At 38.1% G+C, this 23,911-nt stretch overlaps 2 protein-coding genes across 2 annotated transcripts in view; both read right to left on the reverse strand.

The window, feature by feature from the left end:
* The window catches only part of LOC130469914 (uncharacterized), a 39,506-nt gene extending 15,851 nt beyond the window's left edge, over positions 1 to 23,655 (reverse strand). The window contains exons 1-3 of the mRNA XM_056839440.1: positions 23,490 to 23,655; positions 2,446 to 2,503; positions 57 to 1,066 (exon numbers count right to left, since the gene is read on the reverse strand). Of these exons, the coding sequence (XP_056695418.1) occupies positions 57 to 864 (808 nt within the window). The 5' untranslated portion in view covers positions 865 to 1,066; positions 2,446 to 2,503; positions 23,490 to 23,655. The remainder of the gene's footprint in view (positions 1 to 56; positions 1,067 to 2,445; positions 2,504 to 23,489) is intronic.
* On the reverse strand, positions 12,912 to 15,068 carry LOC130469915 (uncharacterized). Its single transcript, XM_056839441.1, has 5 exons — positions 14,071 to 15,068; positions 13,684 to 13,983; positions 13,499 to 13,604; positions 13,174 to 13,421; positions 12,912 to 13,080 (listed from the first exon to the last, which is right to left on the reverse strand). The coding sequence occupies exons 1-5, from the start codon at positions 15,066 to 15,068 to the stop codon at positions 12,912 to 12,914; spliced, it is 1,821 nt and encodes a 606-aa protein (XP_056695419.1).
* Positions 23,656 to 23,911: the final 256 nt, after the last annotated feature.

Below are 23,911 nucleotides of genomic sequence, written 5' to 3' on the forward strand. Positions count from 1 at the left end.
AAATCACCAAGATCGATAATTTACAGTTTGCATATTTGATGTAGAGACATGTTTACCTATAGCTATAGCCTCCACCTTCTCATCAAACTCCCTCGATTCTGGCCAATTTGGAATAATGATTCGATGTCGAAGTGTTGGTTTCTTTACAGCAGTATCACCTCCTTCTCCTTGATCAAATTCATTTTCACTCTCTGAAGCCGATTCTTCAAATTCGTCCCAGTTGTAGTTTGGCATAACTTCACTCTCAACCTGATTGGATGGAGGAGATCGCAGAGGTTGAAATACATTCTCACTCACATGCATGTATGTTGGAGGCAACTGACCTTCTTGCTTCCCGGTTCTCTTTTTCATTGCCATGGTGTCTGGTGGTGTAGGAGATTGTGACATCACATGTTTTGTTGCTCCCAAAGGTGCAACAAATGCTCTTTTCTCTAAATGTGGTTTGACACTTGTAAAAGAAGATACCGGCTGTTGTGTAGCTTTTTGAGGCTGTTGTGTAGCTTTGTGAAGCTGATGGGTAGCTTTTTGAGGCTGATTGGTAGCTGTTTGAGGCTGTTGGGAAGCTTTGAAAGGCTGCAAAGAAGGCTGCAAGGTAGCTTTGAAAGGCTGCAACACAGGCTGCATAGTAGGCTGGTGTGGATTCGGTGTTGACGCTTTTTGTGTTGCAATTTCAGTCAGATTGGGAAACGTAGGTCCTTTATACCATCTACTTTGTGTTGTTCCTGTAAGAGTGGGCGGAATTGGTTGTTGTAATGGGTTAGAGGATGGTTTTGTCTGGGTAAAGGATGGTTTTGATAATGCCTTCAGTTGTGGCTTTGAAACCATGGAAGTAGGCCGAGGCAAGGATGATTGTGGTGCAACCATGGTTTTTTTAGCAGCTACTGGTTGCTTAATGGGTTGTGATACCGTCCCAAATGTCTATGACACTCCAAGTGTTGGAGGACTAAACGGTCCCCAGTTTTGGGTGGATGGATCAGAAGATTTTGGGGACTTGGATGCAGCAATGCTCGACCCTTCGTCAATAGCTACCAATGTTCTTTTAGTCTTGTAACTCATATTTTAGTTCCTGTTCAGAAAGTAAGAAACACAATCAGCCATGAATAAAAAGGTCATTAAACCAACTCAATTGCTACAAGAATGAATCACTAAATAGGATAATAGGTATTCACTCAAAGTGACAATCATACACGTTAAATCAGTTTAACATTTTCACATAAACAAGAATTACAATGAGCAGAAAACTCAGTAAATATAGAAGCAAAGTGCAAATCTGATTGAGAAAAAGAAATTCATCCTGGCTCTAATTGGTCGTTAGCTCACAAGTGATCTAGAGTCTAGAATATACAAGTCATAGACTCAAAAGTCTGAAACCTTCAAGGAACTTGAAAACTTTATATTGGAAGGCCTTTTGCTCCGTTCATCCCTTTATTAAGTTTCATTATAACCTGTCACATTACAAGCATAAGCACGAAACAAGATAGAGAAGGCAAACCAGAAAGGAAACAACTAACGGAAACGCACTGAAGATATTATCAGAAAGTGAAGATATTAGCACTATGGAAACAACCAACCTCCAGGTGGCTACCAAATCTCCCTGGAGGTCGAATTAGCACTATGGCCCCTACGAATGTGGATGCGAATGAGTGTGTAGCAGCTTGGTGGAATGAGGAAGGTGATGGATGGCATTTGGAGGGATTGATCTCACATCTTTGGGTGCACGAACAGGAAGCTATCAAGATAATGAGGGTAGCAAGAATTTTGTATCTCCCTTGAACTCAAATTATCCCTTTATTGGTTTTAACATGCATTTTGTTTCATGTTTCTGCAGAGATACTTGAAATTTGAAGAATCTGCAGGTGACCCTGCGCGTGTTCAGATTCTATATGAACGTGCTATCACTGAGTTTCCTATATCTAGTGATTTGTGGACTGACTATGCACGCTATTTAGAAAAGAAGCTCAAGGTACTTTCTCAATTTCTGATTTTAACTGTTTTGGTTGAGAAATCTGCTAGCTAGCTTATTGTCAGTTGCCAAAAAAAAATTTTTTCAGTTCTGATGGATCAAAGAGATGATCTCATAGCTGGCACACTTCCTTTTTTTTTGGTGTAGTTTAGACTGAAGTTATAAGCAATATTTTAGTTGGCCTACACTCATTTACTACACTTTTGCTCTACAGTTATGAGGGAAAGGGCAAGATGAACCTGCTACACCCTCCTTTTCTGAGATTCAGACTACAGTGAAAACTCTCAATTTTTATATTATCATGGCACCAGGCAAAAGCTAAAGAACAATCTAAAACAAGTCATCAAACAAATCAGGAAGCTGTGAACCAGCAAAACAACATCAAGCAACAGCTGCATGTCTGACATGTATTAACAAAATGATTTGGCTACCTTATTAGTTATTCCCCATTCTGTTTTGAAAAGAAAGGAGGGGAACCATACCTGGAATAAAGATCTTTGCTGCTTGATTCAGAGAGCCTAAATCAGTAATATCCTGAGCCTGTAGTTTTAAGAAAATGATTATCAAGAGAGTTATACATTCCATAGGAGAGAAAACAGGCGATAAAAGGATCAATATTACAATACAAATGAGCTTAGAGAAGCTTGAAAAAAGCTAGCTATAATTATATAAAGTCGGTGGTCACATATGATTCTCAAAGTCAAAAGACATAGAAAGAGGATCCAATGGGTGATCCAGCAGCTTAGTATAGTAGTAAATGGCAGCTTTGAAGAGGTGGATGCACATTGTTAATTGTTAACATGAATGCAGAACACAAACATCTAAGGGAGAATCAAGCCTGAATTGCAGAACTCGAAACAGACAGAAACATAAATGAAGAAGTAAAGAGGTAACGTGTTGATACTTGTGTAATACTGGAAACTACTGGAGTGATGTTTACTGTTATAAACAATGAAATCTAGTGAATTGTTTTTAGCAATATTTTACATTGGAGTCATTTCATGATTAACTCACAGCATTTCACTAATCTTACAGATTCAAACCGGTTTGTCTGTGTGGTTCTCCTTGAAGGAAATAATGCCCTTGGTCCAAGTATGCATTCTATGATAAGTCTAATAAATGCGGTTCAGTATTAATTAACAAGTTAATAATTCAGTGAGATCAAGTGAGCTGAATGCCTAGCTAGAGGCCGCTTCAGTTCAAGTGGAATTAATGATATTAATCCACAGCTTACTCTTGACTGAACCCGTAGGGTCACATAAATAGTACGTAAACGGATCAAGTATTTAATGGCATTAAATACTCCATCTATGAATATTCGGAATCGACGGATCTTGGTTTCAGTGGGAGCTGAGATCGTCACAGGCAAGAAATGAATACTCCGGAAACGATGATATTGCCGGAATCGGAAATATGGATCGTATCGGAAATATAAATATTATCCAAGTCGTAGATGTTGCCGGAAACGGAAACATGGTACGTATCGGAAAATATTATCGGAAATGGAAATATTGTCAGAATCGGAAATATTGCCGGAAACGGAAATATTGTCAGAATCGGAAATATTATCGGAATCGGAAAATAATTCCGGAAACAGAAATATTAAATATTTGTTCGAAACGGAAATTAATTCCGGAATCGGAAATGTTAAATATTGTTCGTATCGGAAATGAATTCCGGAATCGGAAATTTAATCGGAAGCGTATCGTACGATTAAGCATCGGACGAGGCCTGCCGGACGAGGGCCCAGCTCGAAGCCAGGCCATCGCCCAGCAAGCCAAACGCGCGCCACAAGCCCAGCCAAGGCAGCGCCCAGGCCTACCGCAAGGCAGGCCCAGCGCGCGCCAAGGCCGCGGCTGCGTGGGCCTCGCTGCGTGGGCTGCTGCTCGCACGCACGCGCATGGGCGGCCCATCGTGGCTGCCGTGTGTGTGTGTGTGAGTTTGTGTTCATGCACGATTCCTAAAACGTGCAGAGTTCGGTTAATGATTAAATTCCTAATTCTATTTGATAAAATAATTAATTAGAGTTCTTGTAGGATTCTAAGTTTAATTAATTCGTATCCTAATAGGATTCCAATTCTCTTTCCATACCCCTATAAATATGTGGCCTGGGTTCACAATTTTTAACGAGTTTTCAAGTATTCAAAGTGAGTTTTTGAGAGAAAAATTCAGTCACACATCTTGCTCAAAAGTGCCGAAAATTCTAGTACCTTAAGGGCGATTCTAGTTGGTCAATCTTAAGGCGGATCCGGACGTGCTGTGGACTATCTACGGAGGGACGACACTTGGAGTCCTAAAGACTTATTCTTGCTCGGTTCGGGCGCAGCTAGGGAAGGCACGCAACAAAGAGTATGCATCTAAATTATGCTATATGATTATGTGTAAATAATATGTATTCCTGGGTTATTGGTTGTTTCCGCATGATTTATGTAATATCATATGTATCATAACCTAACAGTGGTATCACGAGCCCCTTATTATTTTCATAATCTAAATTTCATGAACATGGTTAGAAATTACAAATTTGCAAGAATTAAAAGGGGTGATTAATTTTCGTAATTGTTAATTAATTGCAAATTGCGTTTATTTAATTATACGTACGCAGTTTTTCGGCAGTTTCTTCGTTACTCATCCAAATCGAGTGATTTTTGTGTCAATTCCGCATGTAAAAGGCATTCTAAAATTTTGACAAAAATAGTATTTTTCTGCCGAACCAAGAATTCTCAAATTCGAAGCCTAACTATGACTTTTCGAAGGTTTTAGTTTTTCGAATGCAAAATTTCGTAAATTTAAGATGTGAAATTAAATATTTGCGATTCTTGTTGATAAATCTTGAATTTTTGATTGACCTACTGTATATGTTTAACAAGTTTGAATGCCTAGCCTTGTTAATTATGCAATCTAATTTGTAATTATGATTAATTTGTTGAAAATTAGAATAATTTAGAATTAATTTGATTTTCATAATTAATTATAATTTAATTAGAAACCTATGATTAAAAACCACCATAAAAATTGTAAATTTATGATAAATTTTAAATTTTTATGACCTAGACTTGAATCCATAACAATCGGAAATCAATTGAATAATAAATTTTCGATTTTTCGCCCTAAAATTATGAAATTAATATTATTTATTAATTTGTCATTAATTTTAAATATAAATTTTAAATTTTTATGCGATTCGTTCATATAACTTGCACGCACAAAGCAATGGACGCTTCGTGTTACCCTTAAGGGGTGTTGTATAGTGCGGGCATGCGACGACGAGCAAGGGAGCTCGTCGCCCGTGCGGCACCAATGCAATGAGCAAGGCATGGTGCACGAGCACAAGGCAGCAGCCCTGCCTTGTGTCGTGGGCCACGAGCTATGAACAAATGGGCATGGGCGAAAGGCAAGCCAAGGCAGTCGCGTGTGGGCAGCAAGCGAGCTGCGCCACAACGCGCACTGCCTCGCGCAAGAGCGCGCAAGCTCGCGTGCCGCGAGCGCTGCGCCCAGCGTTGCTCGCGCGCACAGCGAGCGATGTCGCGCGCCCAGCGAGCGATGTCGCGCGCACAGCGAGCGATGGCTCGCGCGCACAGCGAGCAATGGCTCGCGCGCACAGCGAGCTATGGAGCGCGCAGCGAGCGCTGGCGAGCGCGCACTGCGAGCGATGGCTCGCGTGCGACGAGCGCTGGCGCGCGCGCAGCGAGCACCACAGCGTGCGATGGCTTGTGATGGGAGATGCAGCAGCTATGCGCCGAGCGCATGGGCTGCGCGCACATGGCCAGCAATGGCTGTGTGCGTACGGCCCATGGGCGTGCAATGCGTAGGGTGTTTGCGTTACGATCAGATCGTTTTGAATGTTTAATTTGAAAATTTCAGTTCACGTAATTTTAATTAATTTTAAAATTTAAAAATTTAAATTATTTTCTTGGATTTTAATTTTGAATATTGTAATTATAATAAATTTTATTTATTCTAATTATTTTACTAAAATTAAAATCATGAATTAATTTAAATAACGACTGAAATTAAATTAAACTTTTTGGATTCACTTATAAATTTATATGAGCTTTAAATTTTAATTAAATTTGTATGTTTCCGGTTAGACTAGAAATACATTTTTATGTTTAAAATTAGTAAAGCATATGAATTTATTGGTTTAAGTGGGAGCGCTTTTTAGTCATAAACTCTTGATTAGGTCTACAAATCCTTAAGGTTAAAACAACTTGATTAGAATTAATAAGGACTGAATAATTGGTAGATTATTGGTGCCCTTGATTAATTGCTGCAAATGTTTACGTGATGCATAATGTGTTTTACTAACCAGCTATGTGGGCCATTCATGATAATGAATGGGTGAATGGTATATATATATATTGTATATGTACTGTTGTGCAGGTTATGAAGTGACTAGTATGGCCCAAATAGGATAGAAAATATGGTCTGCGTACCATTAATTTGAATGTAATTGGTCTAAAGTACCAAAGTTATTTTTCAATTCAAATATGGTCTGCGAACCATCAAATAGTTGTAATTAGTTATAGCTTATCCTATTTGAAGAAAATGGTGCCTCCCACGGAGATTTTCAAGACGGACTTTGAAGTCAAAGCTTCAAGATGAAGTCGGGCTATACTAGATCACATTTATCTTATGCATGTTTTAAGTTATTTATTGCTTTTAAATATGTCTTAAAATGCATGAGATCAAAAGCTTGATTATGTTGCATGATTAAGGATTTTAGTTCACTTAAAATCTAACCAACATAGTAAGAGCCTTAAGTTCCAAACTTAAAAATTGAGTTAAAAGGTGCCATGCCAAAATATACACTTGCTTGGATATCCTTTACATCAATCTAGTAATAGTTTTCGCTCAGCGAGGTGTTACTTATTGGTCCTAAAGGGGCAAGGTACACAAATAATTGTGAGTACATGTTAGTTTTGGTGAAACTCAACGATATAAGTAAGGAGTCATTTTATGTCGTGGCAAAATCGATAGGTTTACCTAATAAGTTCTTAGACGTACCTATCAACCAAGAATAGTTTCTAGACTATTAGCAAAAGGCTTTTGCTTACCTAAGATGTTCTAGGATTAAGTCGACAAACTGTGCTTAGTTCTTCAATGATTTTAGGATCTTGGAATCATTTTATTCACACCTGCCGGAACACATAACTTGAATAAAATGCTTAATAAACATTGAATTATGCATGTATGCTAGGATTTAAGTTTATTAAGAGAAACTGTGAATGGTTATTTATTTGTTTATTCTTTTCAATTGTAGTTTTTAGTATGGCAAACAACAATTCATTCAACATTCGATCAATTCTCGAAAAGGAGAAGTTGAACGGGAAAAACTTGAAATAGTTCTTATGCAGGAAGAAAAGGAGTATGTCCTAGATGAGGCGATGCCCGAAGCTGCAGGCGACGGGGTCACTCAGGCAGCCCTCAATCGTTGGATTGATGCCAACAAGGATGTGAAATGTCTAATGCTCGCCACCATGAGTGCGGATCTGCAGAAAACGTTCATCAACTCAGATGCTTTCACAATCATCAGTGAGTTGAAGAACATGTTCCAAGATCTGGCTCGAGTCGAAAGATTCGAGACTCATAGGCAAATTCTTGAGACCAAGCTTAAGAAAGGCGAGCCCGTAAGTCCACATGTTCTCAAAATGATTGGACTCATTGAGAATATGAGTCGGCTGGATCAGCAATTTTCTCAGGAAATGGCTATAGACACCATCCTCCATTCTCTTCATAGCGGGTATGATCAGTTCAAACTGAACTACAGTATGAATAGTCTGGACAAAACGCTCACTGAGCTTCACGGTATGCTGAAGACCGCTGAAAAGACGCTCAAAAGTGATAAGCAGGATGTGCTTATGGTGCGGGGGGCAAGTTCAAGAAATCTGGAAAGAAGAGGAATGCTAAGAAAGGTGGCAACAAGGCCAGCCCAACTAAGCAAACTGGCGCCAAATCTGTAAAGAGGAAGGTCAGTCAACCCACTTCTGAATCCGAATGCTTCTACTGCAAGAAGAAGGGGCATTGGAAGAGAGATTGCTTGAAGCTAAAGGAAGATCAGAAGAACGGAACAGTCGTTCCATCTTCAGGTATTTTCGTTATAGACTGTATACTTGCTAATTCAACTTCTTGGGTATTAGATACAGGTTGTGGCTCACACTAATGTTCCAATCCACAGGGACTAAGAAGAAGTAGAAAGTTAAGCAAGGGTGAAGTCGACCTACGAGTGGGAAATGGAGCACGGATTGCTGCATTAGCTGTAGGAACTTACTATTTGTCGTTGCCCTCCGGGCTAGTTTTGGAACTGGAAGAATGTTTCCATGTTCCAAGTCTTACTAAAAACATCATTTCAGTTTCTTGCTTAGATGCTAAGGGATTTTCCTTTTTAATAAAAGACAATAGTTGTTCGTTTTATTTTAAAGAGATGTTTTATGGATCTGCTAGATTAGTCAATGGACTTTATTTATTAGATCACGACAAACAAGTATATAACATAAATACCAAAAAGGCCAAAAAGGATGATTCAGATCTCACCTATCTGTGGCATTGTCGATTAGGCCATATAAACTTGAAACGCTTAGAAAGACTTCAAAAGGAAGGAATTCTAGAACCATTTGACTTAGAAGATTATGGTAAATGCGAATCATGTTTACTTGGCAAAATGACAAAGCAACCTTTCTCTAAAGTTGGAGAAAGAGCAAATGAACTATTGGGTTTAATCCATACAGATGTATGTGGACCAATGAGTACAAATGCTAGAGGTGGTTTCAGCTACTTTATCACTTTCACTGATGACTTCTGTAGGTATGGTTATGTCTACCTAATGAAGCATAAGTCTGAATCCTTTGACAAATTCAAGGAATTTCAGAGTGAAGTAGAGAATCAATTAGGCAAGAAGATTAAGGCACTGCGGTCTGATAGAGGCGGTGAATATCTGAGCTATGAATTTGATGACCATCTGAAAGAATGTGGAATTCTATCAGAATTGACTCCTCCTGGAACACCACAATGGAATGGTGTGTCGGAACGAAGGAACAGAACCTTGCTAGACATGGTCAGGTCAATGATGGGTCAGGCCGAACTTCCATTAGAATTTTGGGGACATGCACTAAATACAGCTGCACTCACTATAAATAGAGCTCCGTCTAAAGCTGTCGAAAAGACTCCATACGAATTATGGTTTGGGAAGCCTCCAAATGTGTCTTTTCTTAAGATTTGGGGATGTGAAGTATACGTCAAACGATTAATTTCAGACAAACTTCATCCAAAATCTGACAAATGTATCCTTGTGGGCTATCCAAAGGAAACAAAGGGGTATTACTTCTACAATACATCTGAGAACAAGGTGTTTGTTGCTCGAGATGGTGTCTTTTTGGAGAAAGATCACATTTCCAAAATGACAAGTGGGAGAAAAGTAGACCTCGAAGAAATTCGAGTCGAACAACAAACTCTAGAGAATGCTCAAGATGACATTCAGGATGAAACTCAGAGATCTTTAGAAGAATCTGGTGAGAATCATGGTCAATCTAGAAATGTTACCCCGCGTAGATCGCAAAGATATAGATCTCAACCGGAAAGGTACTTAGGTATTTTGACGAACGAGAGATATGACGTTCTATTACTTGAAAGTGATGAACCTGCGACTTACAAACAAGCTATGACGAGCCCTAGCTCCAAGCAATGGCAAGAAGCCATGCAATCTGAATTGGACTCCATGTCTGAAAACCAAGTATGGGATTTGGTCGATTTGCCAGATGGCTATCAAGCCATTGGAAGCAAATGGGTTTTCAAACTGAAAAAGGACAAGGATGGGAAACTTGAAGTTTTCAAAGCTAGATTGGTTGCAAAAGGTTACAGGCAAGTCCACGGTGTGGACTACGATGAAACCTTTTCACCAGTTGCAATGCTAAAGTCTATTCGGATAATGTTAGCAATCGTTGCATATTACGATTACGAAATATGGCAGATGGATGTCAAAACTGCTTTCTTAAACGGCGTTTTAACAGAAACTGTGTTTATGACACAGCCTGAAGGTTTTGAGGATCCAAAGAATGCTAAAAAGGTATGCAAGCTAAAGAAGTCAATCTACGGATTGAAGCAGGCATCCAGGAGCTGGAATATACGTTTTGATGAAGCTGTCAGTGACTTTGGTTTCATCAAGAACGCGGACGAATCTTGTGTATACAAGAAGGTCAGTGGGAGCAAAATTGCTTTCCTAGTATTATATGTCGACGACATATTACTTATCGGAAATGACATTCCTATGTTGAACTCTGTCAAGATTTGGCTTGGGAAATGTTTTTCGATGAAGGATCTAGGAGAAGCATAGTACATATTGGGCATCAAGATTTACAGAGATAGATCTAAAAAGATGATTGGACTTAGTCAAAGCACTTATATCAATAAGGTACTTGATAGGTTCAAGATGGCGGACTCCAAGCGAGGCTACCTACCCATGTCTCATGGAATGACTCTAAGCAAGACTCAGTGCCCAAAAACACTTGATGAGCGTAGACGAATGAATGGGATTCCATATGCATCATTGATTGGTTCAATAATGTATGCTATGATATGTACACGCCCGGAAAGACCTATGAAACTTTACTGTAAGAGATGAAAATCTGTCATAAGTAAATTTCATTAAAATTATTAGACACTAAATCCTCAATACCTGAGTGATTTGAGATTACTTGTTTGAGAACTGGTTGCTTTGACGTTGACCAACCGTCGCACCGTAAAAGGAGGCTATAAAGGCAACGCTCAGGTAATCACCTATCAAACGAAGTCTAATCTCAAGATCGCAAGATTGGGATTGTCCTCCCATAAATCGGGATGAGATGCTTAAAAGTTGTACAAGGCCACTCGGAGAGCTAGAAACTGTGAAATGCATGGCCGTGCTCGGATGAATCATAGGCTATGATTATCTGTTTATTTGATCAGTTGAACTCTGAAACCGAGGAACACCTCTGGACATAATAAGGATGACAACTCTTACCTTATGTTCAAGAGCAAGCATCGAGCGACAAAGGAATTAGGAAATGCACACTTGTCCCTAAGGACAAGTGGGAGACTGAAGGAAATAATGCCCTTGGTCCAAGTATGCATTCTATGATAAGTCTAATAAATGCGGTTCAGTATTAATTAACAAGTTAATAATTCAGTGAGATCAAGTGAGCTGAATGCCTAGCTAGAGGCCGCTTCAGTTCAAGTGGAATTAATGATATTAATCCACAGCTTACTCTTGACTGAACCCGTAGGGTCACACAAATAGTACGTAAACAGATCAAGTATTTAATGGCATTAAATACTCCATCTATGAATATTCGGAATCGACGGATCTTGGTTTCAGTGGGAGCTGAGATCGTCACAGGCAAGAAATGAATACTCCGGAAACGATGATATTGCCGGAAACGGAAATATGGATCGTATCGGAAATATAAATATTATCCAAGTCGTAGATGTTGCCGGAAACGGAAACATGGTACGTATCGGAAAATATTATCGGAAATGGAAATATTGCCAGAATCGGAAATATTGCCGGAAACGGAAATATTGTCAGAATCGGAAATATTATCGGAATCGGAAAATAATTCCGGAAACGGAAATATTAAATATTTGTTCGAAACGGAAATTAATTCCGGAATCGGAAATGTTAAATATTGTTCGTATCGGAAATGAATTCCGGAATCGGAAATTTAATCGGAAGCGTATCGTACGAATAAGCATCGGACGAGGCCTGCCGGACGAGGGCCCAGCTCGAAGCCAGGCCATCGCCCAGCAAGCCAAACGCGCGCCACAAGCCCAGCCAAGGCAGCGCCCAGGCCTACCGCAAGGCAGGCCCAGCGCGCGCCAAGGCCGCGGCTGCGTGGGCCTCGCTGCGTGGGCTGCTGCTCGCACGCACGCGCATGGGCGGCCCATCGTGGCTGCCGTGTGTGTGTGTGTGAGTTTATGTTCATGCACGATTCCTAAAACGTGCAGAGTTCGGTTAATGATTAAATTCCTAATTCTATTTGATAAATTAATTAATTAGAGTTCTTGTAGGATTCTAAGTTTAATTAATTCGTATCCTAATAGGATTCCAATTCTCTTTCCATACCCCTATAAATATGTGGCCTGGGTTCACAATTTATAACGAGTTTTCAAGTATTCAAAGTGAGTTTTTGAGAGAAAAATTCAGTCACACATCTTGCTCAAAAGTGCAGAAAATTCTAGTACCTTAAGGGCGATTCTAGTTGGTCAATCTTAAGGCGGATCCGGACGTGCTGTGGACTATCTACGGAGGGACGACACTTGGAGTCCTAAAGACTTGTTCTTGCTCGGTTCGGGCGCAGCTAGGGAAGGCACGCAACAAAGAGTATGCATCTAAATTATGCTATATGATTATGTGTAATTAATAGTATTCCTGGGTTAATGGTTGTTTCCGCATGATTTATGTAATATCATATGTATCATAACCTAACACTCCTTAGATAGCCAGGCATGATATTTTGGCAACTCTGACAGATACGCTTTGTCAAAGGGGGGTAAAACTTTCAGAACCAAGACAGATGCATACAAACAAGAATCAATCTTTTCCCAATAAACCTTATTGTTTAGTTATAATGGACCAACCCACCCCTGACACACATTTTCTTGTGTACCACAGGCGCAACAAAAAAGGGAAGAAAAGCAACAACAACACTGCAACAACAATGAACCAAATCAAATACAAAAGGGGGAAATCACAAAAAATAAATATAAATTTCCCCCTTTTCACGGAATAATGGTATAAAAATATCTGTATCACCATCAAAGAAACTAGTAGTAGGGTACTTGGACATTAGTAGACAATAAAATAAGTGAGTATAGATTAAGTATATAACTCATTATTCAACCAGATTAAACAATATGACTCACAACGTCATGAACAAACACAAATCCAAAGCAAAACAATAAAAAATAAGCATGATCAATTGGTCCCACCCTCTTCCTCTACTGGTAAAGAATCCCCTAAATCAAACACATCTCTAGGCTTGTTCTTAACAACATGCAACCATCCCTTTTGTATCTCATCTTCTATGTAAAAAACTTGTTTTGCTTGAGATGAGAATACAAATGGATCATCTTGCAACAATCGTCTAGAATGCATCAATTTAGAGAAATTGACACATACTCCACCATTTGGATATGCTTTTACACCCCTATGAATGTCTACTCAATCACAAAGAAACAATACAACTTTGTAATCTCCGTAATAATCTAATTCATAGATATCTTTCACTTTTCCATAGTAGGCATCTCCATCCGCTTCAACCATAATTCCAGAATTTTGTGTCAAAAGACGAGAATCGCGATCCGTGGAAAGGAATTTGTATCCATTGATTATGTATCCTTTTAATTTTCTACCATAAGAATGTAAACCACCCGCCAAAGAATTTCTTAGTTTCCCATCTTCGGTGGTTGCATCTATGTAATGTACCTACGATGATACATCATTAAATCAAATACATTTTTTTTAAAAGAAGTATGTATTCACATTAAAAGAACTTAAGTAACCTTATTTTGCAGCCACCCTCCAAATTCATTGATGATCCAGTTACTTTCATCACTCTCCGTGACAGGATTTTGTAAGTTCATTTGACGTTTCTCGGTTAAAAATTCACTTCATGGAAGAAGAACAAAATTAAAAATCATCTATTATAACAATTGATAATGAAAAAGAAAACCAACATAATACTTACTCCTGATCCCCTTTTATCTCATCAGAGTGAAGCAAAATGTAGCGATGAGCTTGTTTTAAGCTTTTGTCATCAAGGCGAATGCTGACCTCCTTCCCAATAACTCGACCACCGGAATTAAACAAGTAATCATTGGGATTTGGAATGTCATGATCCATCCTTTTAGGTATGTTGAAGATGGTCTTAACACCTTGAAGATATCTCGAACAAAACCTAATTGTCTCCTCTAAAAGGAAGCCTTCTGCAATAGATCCTTCAGGTTGGGCTTTATTGGTTACATGTGATTTCAAATGGGACAAGTACCTTTCAAATAAAACATTTGTACTTAATATATGATAAATGTGAAATATTAAATAAAAAGAATATAATTTAGACGTGTAAGATATTAACCTTTCAATGGGATACATCCATCTGTATTGCACTGGTCCACCAAGTTTAACCTCCTCCACTAAGTGAATCAACAAATGGACCATGATTGTGAAAAATGAAGGCAGAAACTCCTTTTCCAACTCACAAAGAGTTAAAATAATTTCATTTTGAAGACCATCTAAATCATCTGGATCAATAGTAGTAGAGCACAACTTCTTGAAAAAGGAAGACAATCTAGCCAACAAGTCAATTACTTTTGTAGCTTTAGAGGCCCTTAAGGCAACGGGAAGGATATCCTGCATTAGAACATGGTTGTCATGACTTTTGAGGTTGATCAACTTCCTTTGCTTCATATTCACACAACTAGAAAGGTTGGATCCATATCCATCAGGAACTTTAATTTTCTGCAAAACATTTAGGAACCTCTCCTTCTCCTCCGTAGACATAGAATAGGAAGCCGGAGGCATGCATTCACCTCCGTTAGGATTAGTACTCAGCCAAAGGTGAGACTTTATTCTCCATGCTTCAAGGGCTTCTCGATCATTCCTACTATCTCTACTCTTATCCATACTAAGAAGAGTTCCCAAAATATTCTCAGACACGTTTTTCTCAATGTGCATCACATCTAAATTATGCCTTAGAAGATTATGCTCCCAATACACCAAATCAAAGAATATGCTTCTCTTGGTACCAAAGTCACTTTCATCTTGGACATCATCGTCATCATCGTGTCCTCTTTGCCTCTTTTTCGGTGGTGCCTTCGACTTTCCGTAAACATGCTTCACCTTTTCTTGCTGCCTCAATATATCAGTGCCGCTAGGACGAGATGGGGCTTTAACCCACTCATTAGTTTCAAACTTCTCACAAAACTTGTCACCTTGACATCGATATGGGTGATCTGCAGGTAACCATTTTCTACAGCTACAATGGCAAATCTTGCTCCCAAATCTATCAGAAGGCGCGGAATCTAAGCATATAGGACATGCATTGTAACCTTTTGTGCTCAAACCAGAGAGCATTGCATAGCCGGGAAAGTCATTAATAGCACTAGTAGAAAAAACCCTTATTGCAGCGGGCTTTTAGACCCCAGTTGCAGCGTACATCGTATGCTGCAACTGGGGGGCCTGCAACAAATCTGAACTTGTTGCAGCGTACAATGTTCGCTGCAAAAAGTGATTTGTTGCAACGGGCTTTTAGATGTACGCTGCAACAAGTGCCAAAAAATTGGCAAAATTTTGGACTTGTTGCAGCGTACATATATATGTACGCTGCAAAAGACTCAACTTTTTGCAGCGTACATTTATTTGTACGCTGCAACAAGTCTGAATTACTTAATTTTTTGCAGCGTACATTTATTTGTACGCTGCAACAAGTCTGAATTCTTGCGAAATTTTTTTCCCTTGTTGCAGCGTACAACATATATGTACGCTGCAAAAAAGCACTTTTGGCGGGAAAATTCTAATTTTGTTTAGGGATACCTAGAGTGCCTTGCACCAAATATAGAAACCTGTCAAAACAATAATAGAATAACGCAACCTGTATAACAAATATAAAAACAACAACTGGAGTTTTGTATACTATATATCCCAAAACCAAAGTGCACATATTACATTTAAATATATGTTCCAATTTCAACATAAACATACATTTTAATATAAAATTTATTCTATAACAACTAAACCAACTCGATCAAGCGCGCTAAAGCCAATAATAAATACTTGTTGGTAAAAAACTTAGCCCATTGCTCACAAACCACATCAAATTCCTCGCATAAGGCGCAATCCTCGGAGTGTAGACCTTTACAAAAACAGAAATTTAAATTAAACATTAGATTAAATACAAATTAAATATCACATTTTAACATTCAAGAAACTAATGACAATGTCCTAATAGTCTAAAATGAGTCCTTAGGTTCTTTAGTTCAAAGTTGGGAGCGAAAATGTCATTTTAGCCTAAATATGACCTATAACGACCCAATGAGCCTATAGGTGCATAAATAGATTGGAACGAGTCTTAGATCGTTAAAATTATGCATATTAAACATGTATTAAGTTTAAAATGAGTGCTTAGGTTCTTTATTTTAAAGTTAGGAGCGAAAATGCCTCATTTTAGCCTAAATATGACCTATAACTATCAAACAAGCATTAAATGGGTATAAGTAGATTAGAATAAGTCTTAGAAACTTAAAACTAAGCATATTTATCATATAATAAGTTTAAAATGAGTCATTAGGTTCTTAAGTTCAAAGTTGGGAGCGAAAATGTCATTTTAGCCTAAATATGACCTATAACGACACAATGAGCCTTAAATGTGCATAAATGGATTGGAATGAGTCCTAGAAAGGTAAAAATAAGCATATAAAACATTTAGTAAGTTTAAAATGAGTCCTTAGGTTCTTTGGTTCATAGTTGGGAGCGAAAATGTCATTTTAGCCTAAATATGACCTATAACGACACAATGAGCCTTAAATGTGCATAAATGGATTGGAATGAGTCCTAGAAAGTTAAAAATAAGCATATAAAACATTTAGTAAGTTTAACATGAGTCCTTAGGTTCTTTGGTTCATAGTTGGGAGCGAAAATGTCATTTTAGCTTAAATATTACCTATAACGACACAATGAGCCTTAAATGTGTATAAATGGATTGGAATTAGTCCTAGAAAGTTAAAACTAAGCATATAAAACATTTAGTAAGTTTAAAATGAGTCCTTAGGTTCTTTAGTTCATAGTTGGGAGCGAAAATGTCACTTTAGCCTAAATATGACCTACATGTGGTTTTTCGTTAGAACTCTTAGTTAAAGGTATTGTTAAAGGGTGATATGCTGAAGTCTAAATGTAAGGTGGCTTCTTATTTTGGGATAGACTAATAAGAAATGCCATCTCTATTTAGGAACGAAGAAAGTAAAAAATAATTGTTTTATGTAGTACTCGTGTAATCGTACTAATACCTTATGATTCGTGACCTGTTGCGGGAGTAATAACTCGATCACTGCCACATTCTGATTCATGCCCAACAAATTTTGGTTATTATTCATGGTACCTAGGGAGTTCCTGAATCAAGTATAACATACAAAATGTGGCGGTTAGAACATTCACACAAGTGCAGCAACCAGAAACAAAAAAAACAATAATCAAGCAGCAGCAACAACAATAATCAAGCATCAGCAACAACAATAATCAAGCTACATCAACAACATAAATCAAGCAGCAGCAACAACAATAATCCAGCAGCAGCAACATTGCACTAGTGCAGCAGCAACAGCGTAACAACAGATCAATCAGCAGCAACATTGCACTAGTGCAGCAGCAGTGTAGCAGAAGATCAGTCAGTAGGAGCAGATCAGTCAGCAACACGGCTGAGTAAAGAAAACTGCATACCAAAAATATTATCCAGGTAAATATCCTCACGCAGGAGAAGCAGATAATTCGTTTCAATAAGGGAAATCTTCTGAAAAACTGGAATTTCGCTAATGAAAGGGACCATATGAACCATTACAACTGTTTCCAGGCGATCAGGTAGACTATACCCGGCACCAAGCATATTTTCATTCATCTTACGGATAAGGCACAGTAAGATGTAATGTAACCACTTGTATCCAACAATGGACACTGAAATTGCAAACTCACCACGGGTGGATTGATATGTACTTTTGCAATCACCACTCCAAATTCTAAAAAAAAAAAAAAATTACCACGAAGGCCCAAACTATAGTTCAAACATGCTAGCAAGGAATCAAAGTAAATTTTGCCTCCCCATTTTCTATATAATATACCCTGCATAATGCACTGCAAACAAAAAATAAAGGGACTATACGTTGGGTTCATTGGTTATGATAGCAGTTGTGATCTAGTAGTAACAATCGTGATTGAAGATTGCAGTTGAAAATGGATTCGTGCATTGACTTAGGATCATGAATCATCATTTCAGGGGCAAGAATAAGCAAGCTAATAACACAATAGCTTGCTTATTATTGCCATCTTAGTTTGAAGTTCTTGAATCTGCTCTTTTAGTCCTAATTCTCACCTAAAAACAAACATAACATCAACTTAGGGCAGAGCTTTCCAGATTAGGACGTGACCTCAAATGTAATAATTGCATAAGTATTTTTACAGTTAACATATGACCAACCACCTCCCCAAAATAGTAGTAGACTCTGGCAGGTGAATATGATGATGTTACCTTCAGCTTTCCAAGCATCATTGTTACTGCACTGTATAGCACAAGACAGACTGTTAAAAAGAATATGAGAAAGTGTAGCAGAAGAGCAGCATCAACTGTAATCAGTGGCACGTGATCCTGTTAGCAGAAACGAAAAGAGTAGTGTTACAGAACTACCAAATGATAGGAACATATATGTGACTATTACGATAATCAATCAAGGAACATCATAGGTTGATGCTGCATGACAATCAATGATGGTCAGAAGTTCGGCAACATGTAAGACTTGCAACATTGGTAACAAGCAATGCCATCTCGCCTCACTCACCGAAAGATACCCACATGTTTGCAAGAATCAAGGTAATTTATAAAATTTCCAACACTATTTAAGATGATTCCACAAGTATCATAGATCCATAGTGTCATTAAGGCAATTAAGAATCCATACCAAAATTATAAATTTAAAAATACAGATTTAATCCATAAACTTCCTTAGGTCAGCATTTGGCTGTGGTCTAGATTGACGTTTGATAATTCTACACCAAACTCCCTTGGTTCAGAAACAATAATCAAATAGCACTAGAATAATTTATGTTCTTTTGTAAATGAAGAGAGGAATTGGCACCGCTACTTAGACTTAGTGTCTAATACTGGGTAGGGTATGAGAATGATCCAACTACTATAAAGTGCCTTTAAATATTACATTAGGCACAATGTAAAATTAAGCTGAGCGATAAAACATTGAACAAACTATACACCTTATTTAAATTAAGTACTTGGAAAGTGGAATCCGACCAATACAAACAAACAGCAAAGCAGATTTTCAAAAACTGTAACCTTTCAATTGATTCACTCCAATATAATACTTCTATAAGATATTAAGATCTCATAATTAAATCATGCAGTATAAAAAAGGTTAGTCAACTACACCTTAATCCAGATTAAAAATTGCTCTTTAGTCTCTACTCCCTAGGATATTAACCGACAAAAATAGTTATCCAAACAAATGCAACCTACACAGTTGCAACATGCCACTCCAATTACCAATAATCGCAAATTCACCATAACTATAATCTATACATCTAAGAAAAACCATAATGACCTTTAATATAACCCTGATATCAATCTCTTTCCTTAAGAAAGTTAAGCAATCAACTTTGAAAAGCATGACTAATAGTCTTAATTTTGGGTTTTCTTTTACTTACGCGCATTGCAGACCATTTCTTGATCGAAATAAACCTACTGTCATCATTGGTAACTAATCGCCCACCAAATAGCTACCAAATGCCTAATGTTTCAAATTTTCTGATTGAATTGAATCTGGACATCTCTGTCCTAATTAAATCAGCGGCTTTTTTGCAAAATATGGAACAAAAACCAAGCAAAATTGTAAAATTGATTCCATGCGATTATCATACTTTTGATTCAATTTATGAAGTTAAACAAATTAAATTGCAGAATTGATATACCGCAAGATTAAATTTCAATATTAGCGTTTGATTGAAGCAAATAATATAAAATATTTGAGAAAAGGGAAGAAAACAGAAGCAGCGGGAGGGTTGAGGGAGGAGAAAGGGAATGAGAGAGATTAAGAAACGGGAATACCTCACCGGAGAAGTCGACGACGATTGCCAATGAATTTGCCGTTCTCTAGAAAGACGATGCTAAAATGCAGGTTTCTTTGAAGACCTAGCATCAAGAAAATTACCATAAGGTAAACCCAATAATTCCGACCCCGCAACAAGCCCGAATTACAGTGAAAAACGTCTCCACTCCCTGCAACTGAAAGTTAGCCAGGTTAGATATAAAGAATATAATGTACGCATAATTGAATCAAGAATGAATACAGCAAAGAGGAAAGTTTAATAACTCACTTCACCAGCACTTTTAAGCTCCTCTTCTGAACAACAGCTCCAAAGTGGATGCGCCCTGAATGCGACTTCCATATTGGCAAAGAATTTCTGAACTGCGGCACTATCCTTTTTTGGATCAGGAGGATTGTTTGGGAAGGAGACAATGAAACTGCCAGAAGCAGAAATACCACTTTAAGCTTAAATTTCAAATTAAAACCATCAATTGTGCATCATTATGAAAACTGAATTGCAATAGTTTTCCAATTAAACTCATAAACTAATTTGTCAACTTAAAAAGCACTCAAAATTAACAACAACTAACATAGGTAGCAAAAACTTCTTTAAATTAGTATCAGGAGAGAGAGGAAGAAGAATGGAGTGTCGTACCTTGGGCTAGAAACGAGCAGCAACAATGGAGGAGAGGGAAGGGGAGAGCAAGACCATAATTAGCATTCACAACAACGAACAAGGAGGCGGCGGCGACGACAGAGCGCCGTCGCACCCAACAACCAGAAGGGGCGGCGCAAGCAATGGGGAAAAGAAAATTGAAATCGATTAGTTAGGGTTTTGGGATTTTAAATCACGAACTTATTAAATCAATTGAAGGAGAAATTGAAATCAACTTACCAATTAGTGATGGATTGCAAATGATGTTGTGTTGGTGGCCACCATTATTGGCGGCGACAAACAGAGGAAAGGCGAGCACGGAGGCGGGACAACACCATCAACCACAACAACGCAATAACCATCGCAACCACCACACCAGCAGCGGCGACATGAAGGAGGTGGTGGCCGGCGATGCAGAGGAACGAAGAGAAAGAGTGTTCGAAGTGAGGAGAGGAGAACGGGACGCGAACAACGAGAACTGAAATTTTGAGATGCGTCTTAGGTTTTTTTTTAGGGGACGACGCAGGGAAAGGTAAGGGAAGAAGAGGGAGTTGAGCGCGAGAAATGAAAATTTGTATTCTGAATCACTTAGGGAGCAATTTTTTACCCGGCTATTGCAGGGGGCTTTTAAATTGTACGCTGCAACAAAAAGTTATAGCAGGGGGCTTTTAAAATGTACGCTGCAATAAACTTTTTTGCAGGGAACAATTAAATTGTACGCTGCAACAACCCTTTAAATGGTTTGACCCGCGTTGACCGATTGGTTGTTGAAGCGTATTAATACATGTACGCTGCAACAAGGGGGGTGCAATAGGGGTTTTTTCTACTAGTGTAGTCCAAAGCAAAGCCGCACGCAAATTAAATTTCTCTCCGGCAAAAGCATCAAAAGCTTCAACCCCTGTCCACAACAATTTCAATTCATACACTAATGGCTGCAGATACACGTCAATATCATTTCCGGGACTTGATTTTCCAGGAATAAGCGTGGGCAGAATGAAAGAAGACGGTTTCATACATAACCATGGTGGAAGATTATAAGGAATCAACATCACTGGCCACGTACTATAAGTGGTGTTCATTAAACGGTAAGGATTAAAACCATCACTCGCAAGACCTAATCGAACACTGCGAGGGTCTAATGCAAAATCACTGTGACGCTCATCAAATGCCTTCCATGCTAAGCCATCTGAAGGATGCCTTAAAATCTTCTTATCATCTTCACCCAATCGCTCTGTATCATGCCATCTCATATCTTCTGCTGTTTCTGATGACATGTAGATTCTTTTTAGTCTCGGTATAAGAGGGAAATATCGCATTACCTTAGCTGGCACACCTTTCTTACAAGTATCCATACCTTGATCACTTACAACGTTGCCCCTATCCTTAGTTTTCTTCCACCTCGATGTACCACAAACATGACACTTGTCTTTCTTTAAAAATTCATCCCAATACAACATGCAATTATTCGGACAAGCATCAATCTTTTCATACCCAAGGCCCAAGTCTTTTATCATTTTCTTACTGTAATAATAAGAAGAGGGAAAATCAAGTATTTGAGGAAATGCATCTAGAATTAGCTTCAACAACATATTGAAAGATTCTATGGACCAGTGATTCATACACTTCAAGTGAAACAAGTGTAACAGAAAAGATAACTTTGAAAAATTGATACACCCCTCGTATATTTTCTCCTCATAAGCTTCAAGCAACTTCTTATATGTCACATCTTCTTCTATTGTAGAATAATCATATTCTACATCTGTGTCATAGGCCACGGGCTCCTCAAGCCATTCACCATCCTCTCGTGCTTCTAAATTTGGGCAATTGGGAGGCATATTAACACTAAATGCTTATCTTAATAGCCCTCCCATATTATCTCGACCTACAAACCCACTTTGGTTATCAAGGGATCCTTCACTAGTAATCCCTCCATCACTCTCAAACATACGCTGAAACGTATCCCCTTTACCATGAAAAGTCCAATCCTTATATGGCTTATAAAATCCCTTAAACAAAATATGCCTCTCCACTTCATTTACGGAGAACCATTTCTCTACCTTACAGTTCTTACATGGACATCTAATTTTTCCTTCGACTAGATCTTGCTTGGAAAACTCAATAAATTCCATACAACTGTCGATATATTCATGATGACCAGTGGGTAGATCGATCCAACTTTTATCCATATCTATACGAAATTAGTAGAGTAATTAGTAATATACGTCGGTCGCAGAATAGGAATTTTTTATATGTACTTATTAAAATATTATTATCATTCTTAGAACCTTGATATATCACACGAGATTAATTTAAGTCACATAACACCTCCTTACACAACTCTTCTTAATTCATACCATAACTTATGGTTTTTTGTTTAATCATTCTTCCTTAGTGACTAATATTTGTGATCTATCTTCATCTTCTAAAAGTTATTACCCTCTATCACTTCCATATTATATTTTCTTTTTGCTTACAAGATCATACTTTCAACTTCACATGAATTTGCAAGGAAAATAAAGCATGTGATTTTAGCGCACAAGGTGATACTTTCAACTTCACACGAAGACAACAATATAAATCCATTTTTTAAAAAGAGTAAGAGTACCTTAAGTAACGTGGCATCACATAATCAGAATTTATGGTAAAATTTCTTGGATTAAATGTAATTAAGCTAAGCAAAATTATGCAGTGGGGATAATGTAATTAGACAAACAATACCAACACAAAATGCCAAAGCTAACAAAAGTACCTACTTACAAATTTGAAGCTATTATATCAAAACATTTGAAATTAAATCAACAGGAATACAATAGAAAGATCCAACTTTTGCATGATTGACGTAAGTTATGATAGCACAATAAACGTCAGTATATGCTCATTGTATATATATTGGACATCGAGGAAATGTAAAGCCACGGAAATTATATTCTAACACTTACCAAACCTAACTTGCAGAGTTGTAGCCCACCCTTGTCCATACAAAATTAAGGAAATAACAATTGTCCAATAAAAAACCTAAAAGGGACTTTATAGTATACATACCTCTAGTATCAAAGAGCAGATGCAACGCACGAACCGATGCACGAACCTACGAACAACGCTAAAGACTCGCAGGAAACCTTGAACCGGTGTAGCAACGCACGAACTGATGCACGAACCTACGAACAACGCTAAAGAATCATAGGAAACCTTGAACCGGTGTGGTCGGCGAAACCTGATAATGTTGATAAATTATGGTCAAAATATAAGGACAACAACATTATCAGGAATTTAAAATCTAAAAAATATAGTAGATGAAGTTATCAACTTAAACAGAAAACACTATAAACATATCAATTCATGACCATGAATGCTCCATGAAAATGAACAAATGTAGGGAAGCAATGTGCTAAGCGCAGGTCCAAGAAGGGAGTTTTTTCTACATGGAAAGTAAAAGCAAATATTATATGCAATCTACTCCGCGA

Source organism: Spinacia oleracea, chromosome 3 (genome assembly GCF_020520425.1).
Source record: "Spinacia oleracea cultivar Varoflay chromosome 3, BTI_SOV_V1, whole genome shotgun sequence".
Taxonomy (NCBI): Eukaryota; Viridiplantae; Streptophyta; class Magnoliopsida; order Caryophyllales; family Amaranthaceae; genus Spinacia; species Spinacia oleracea.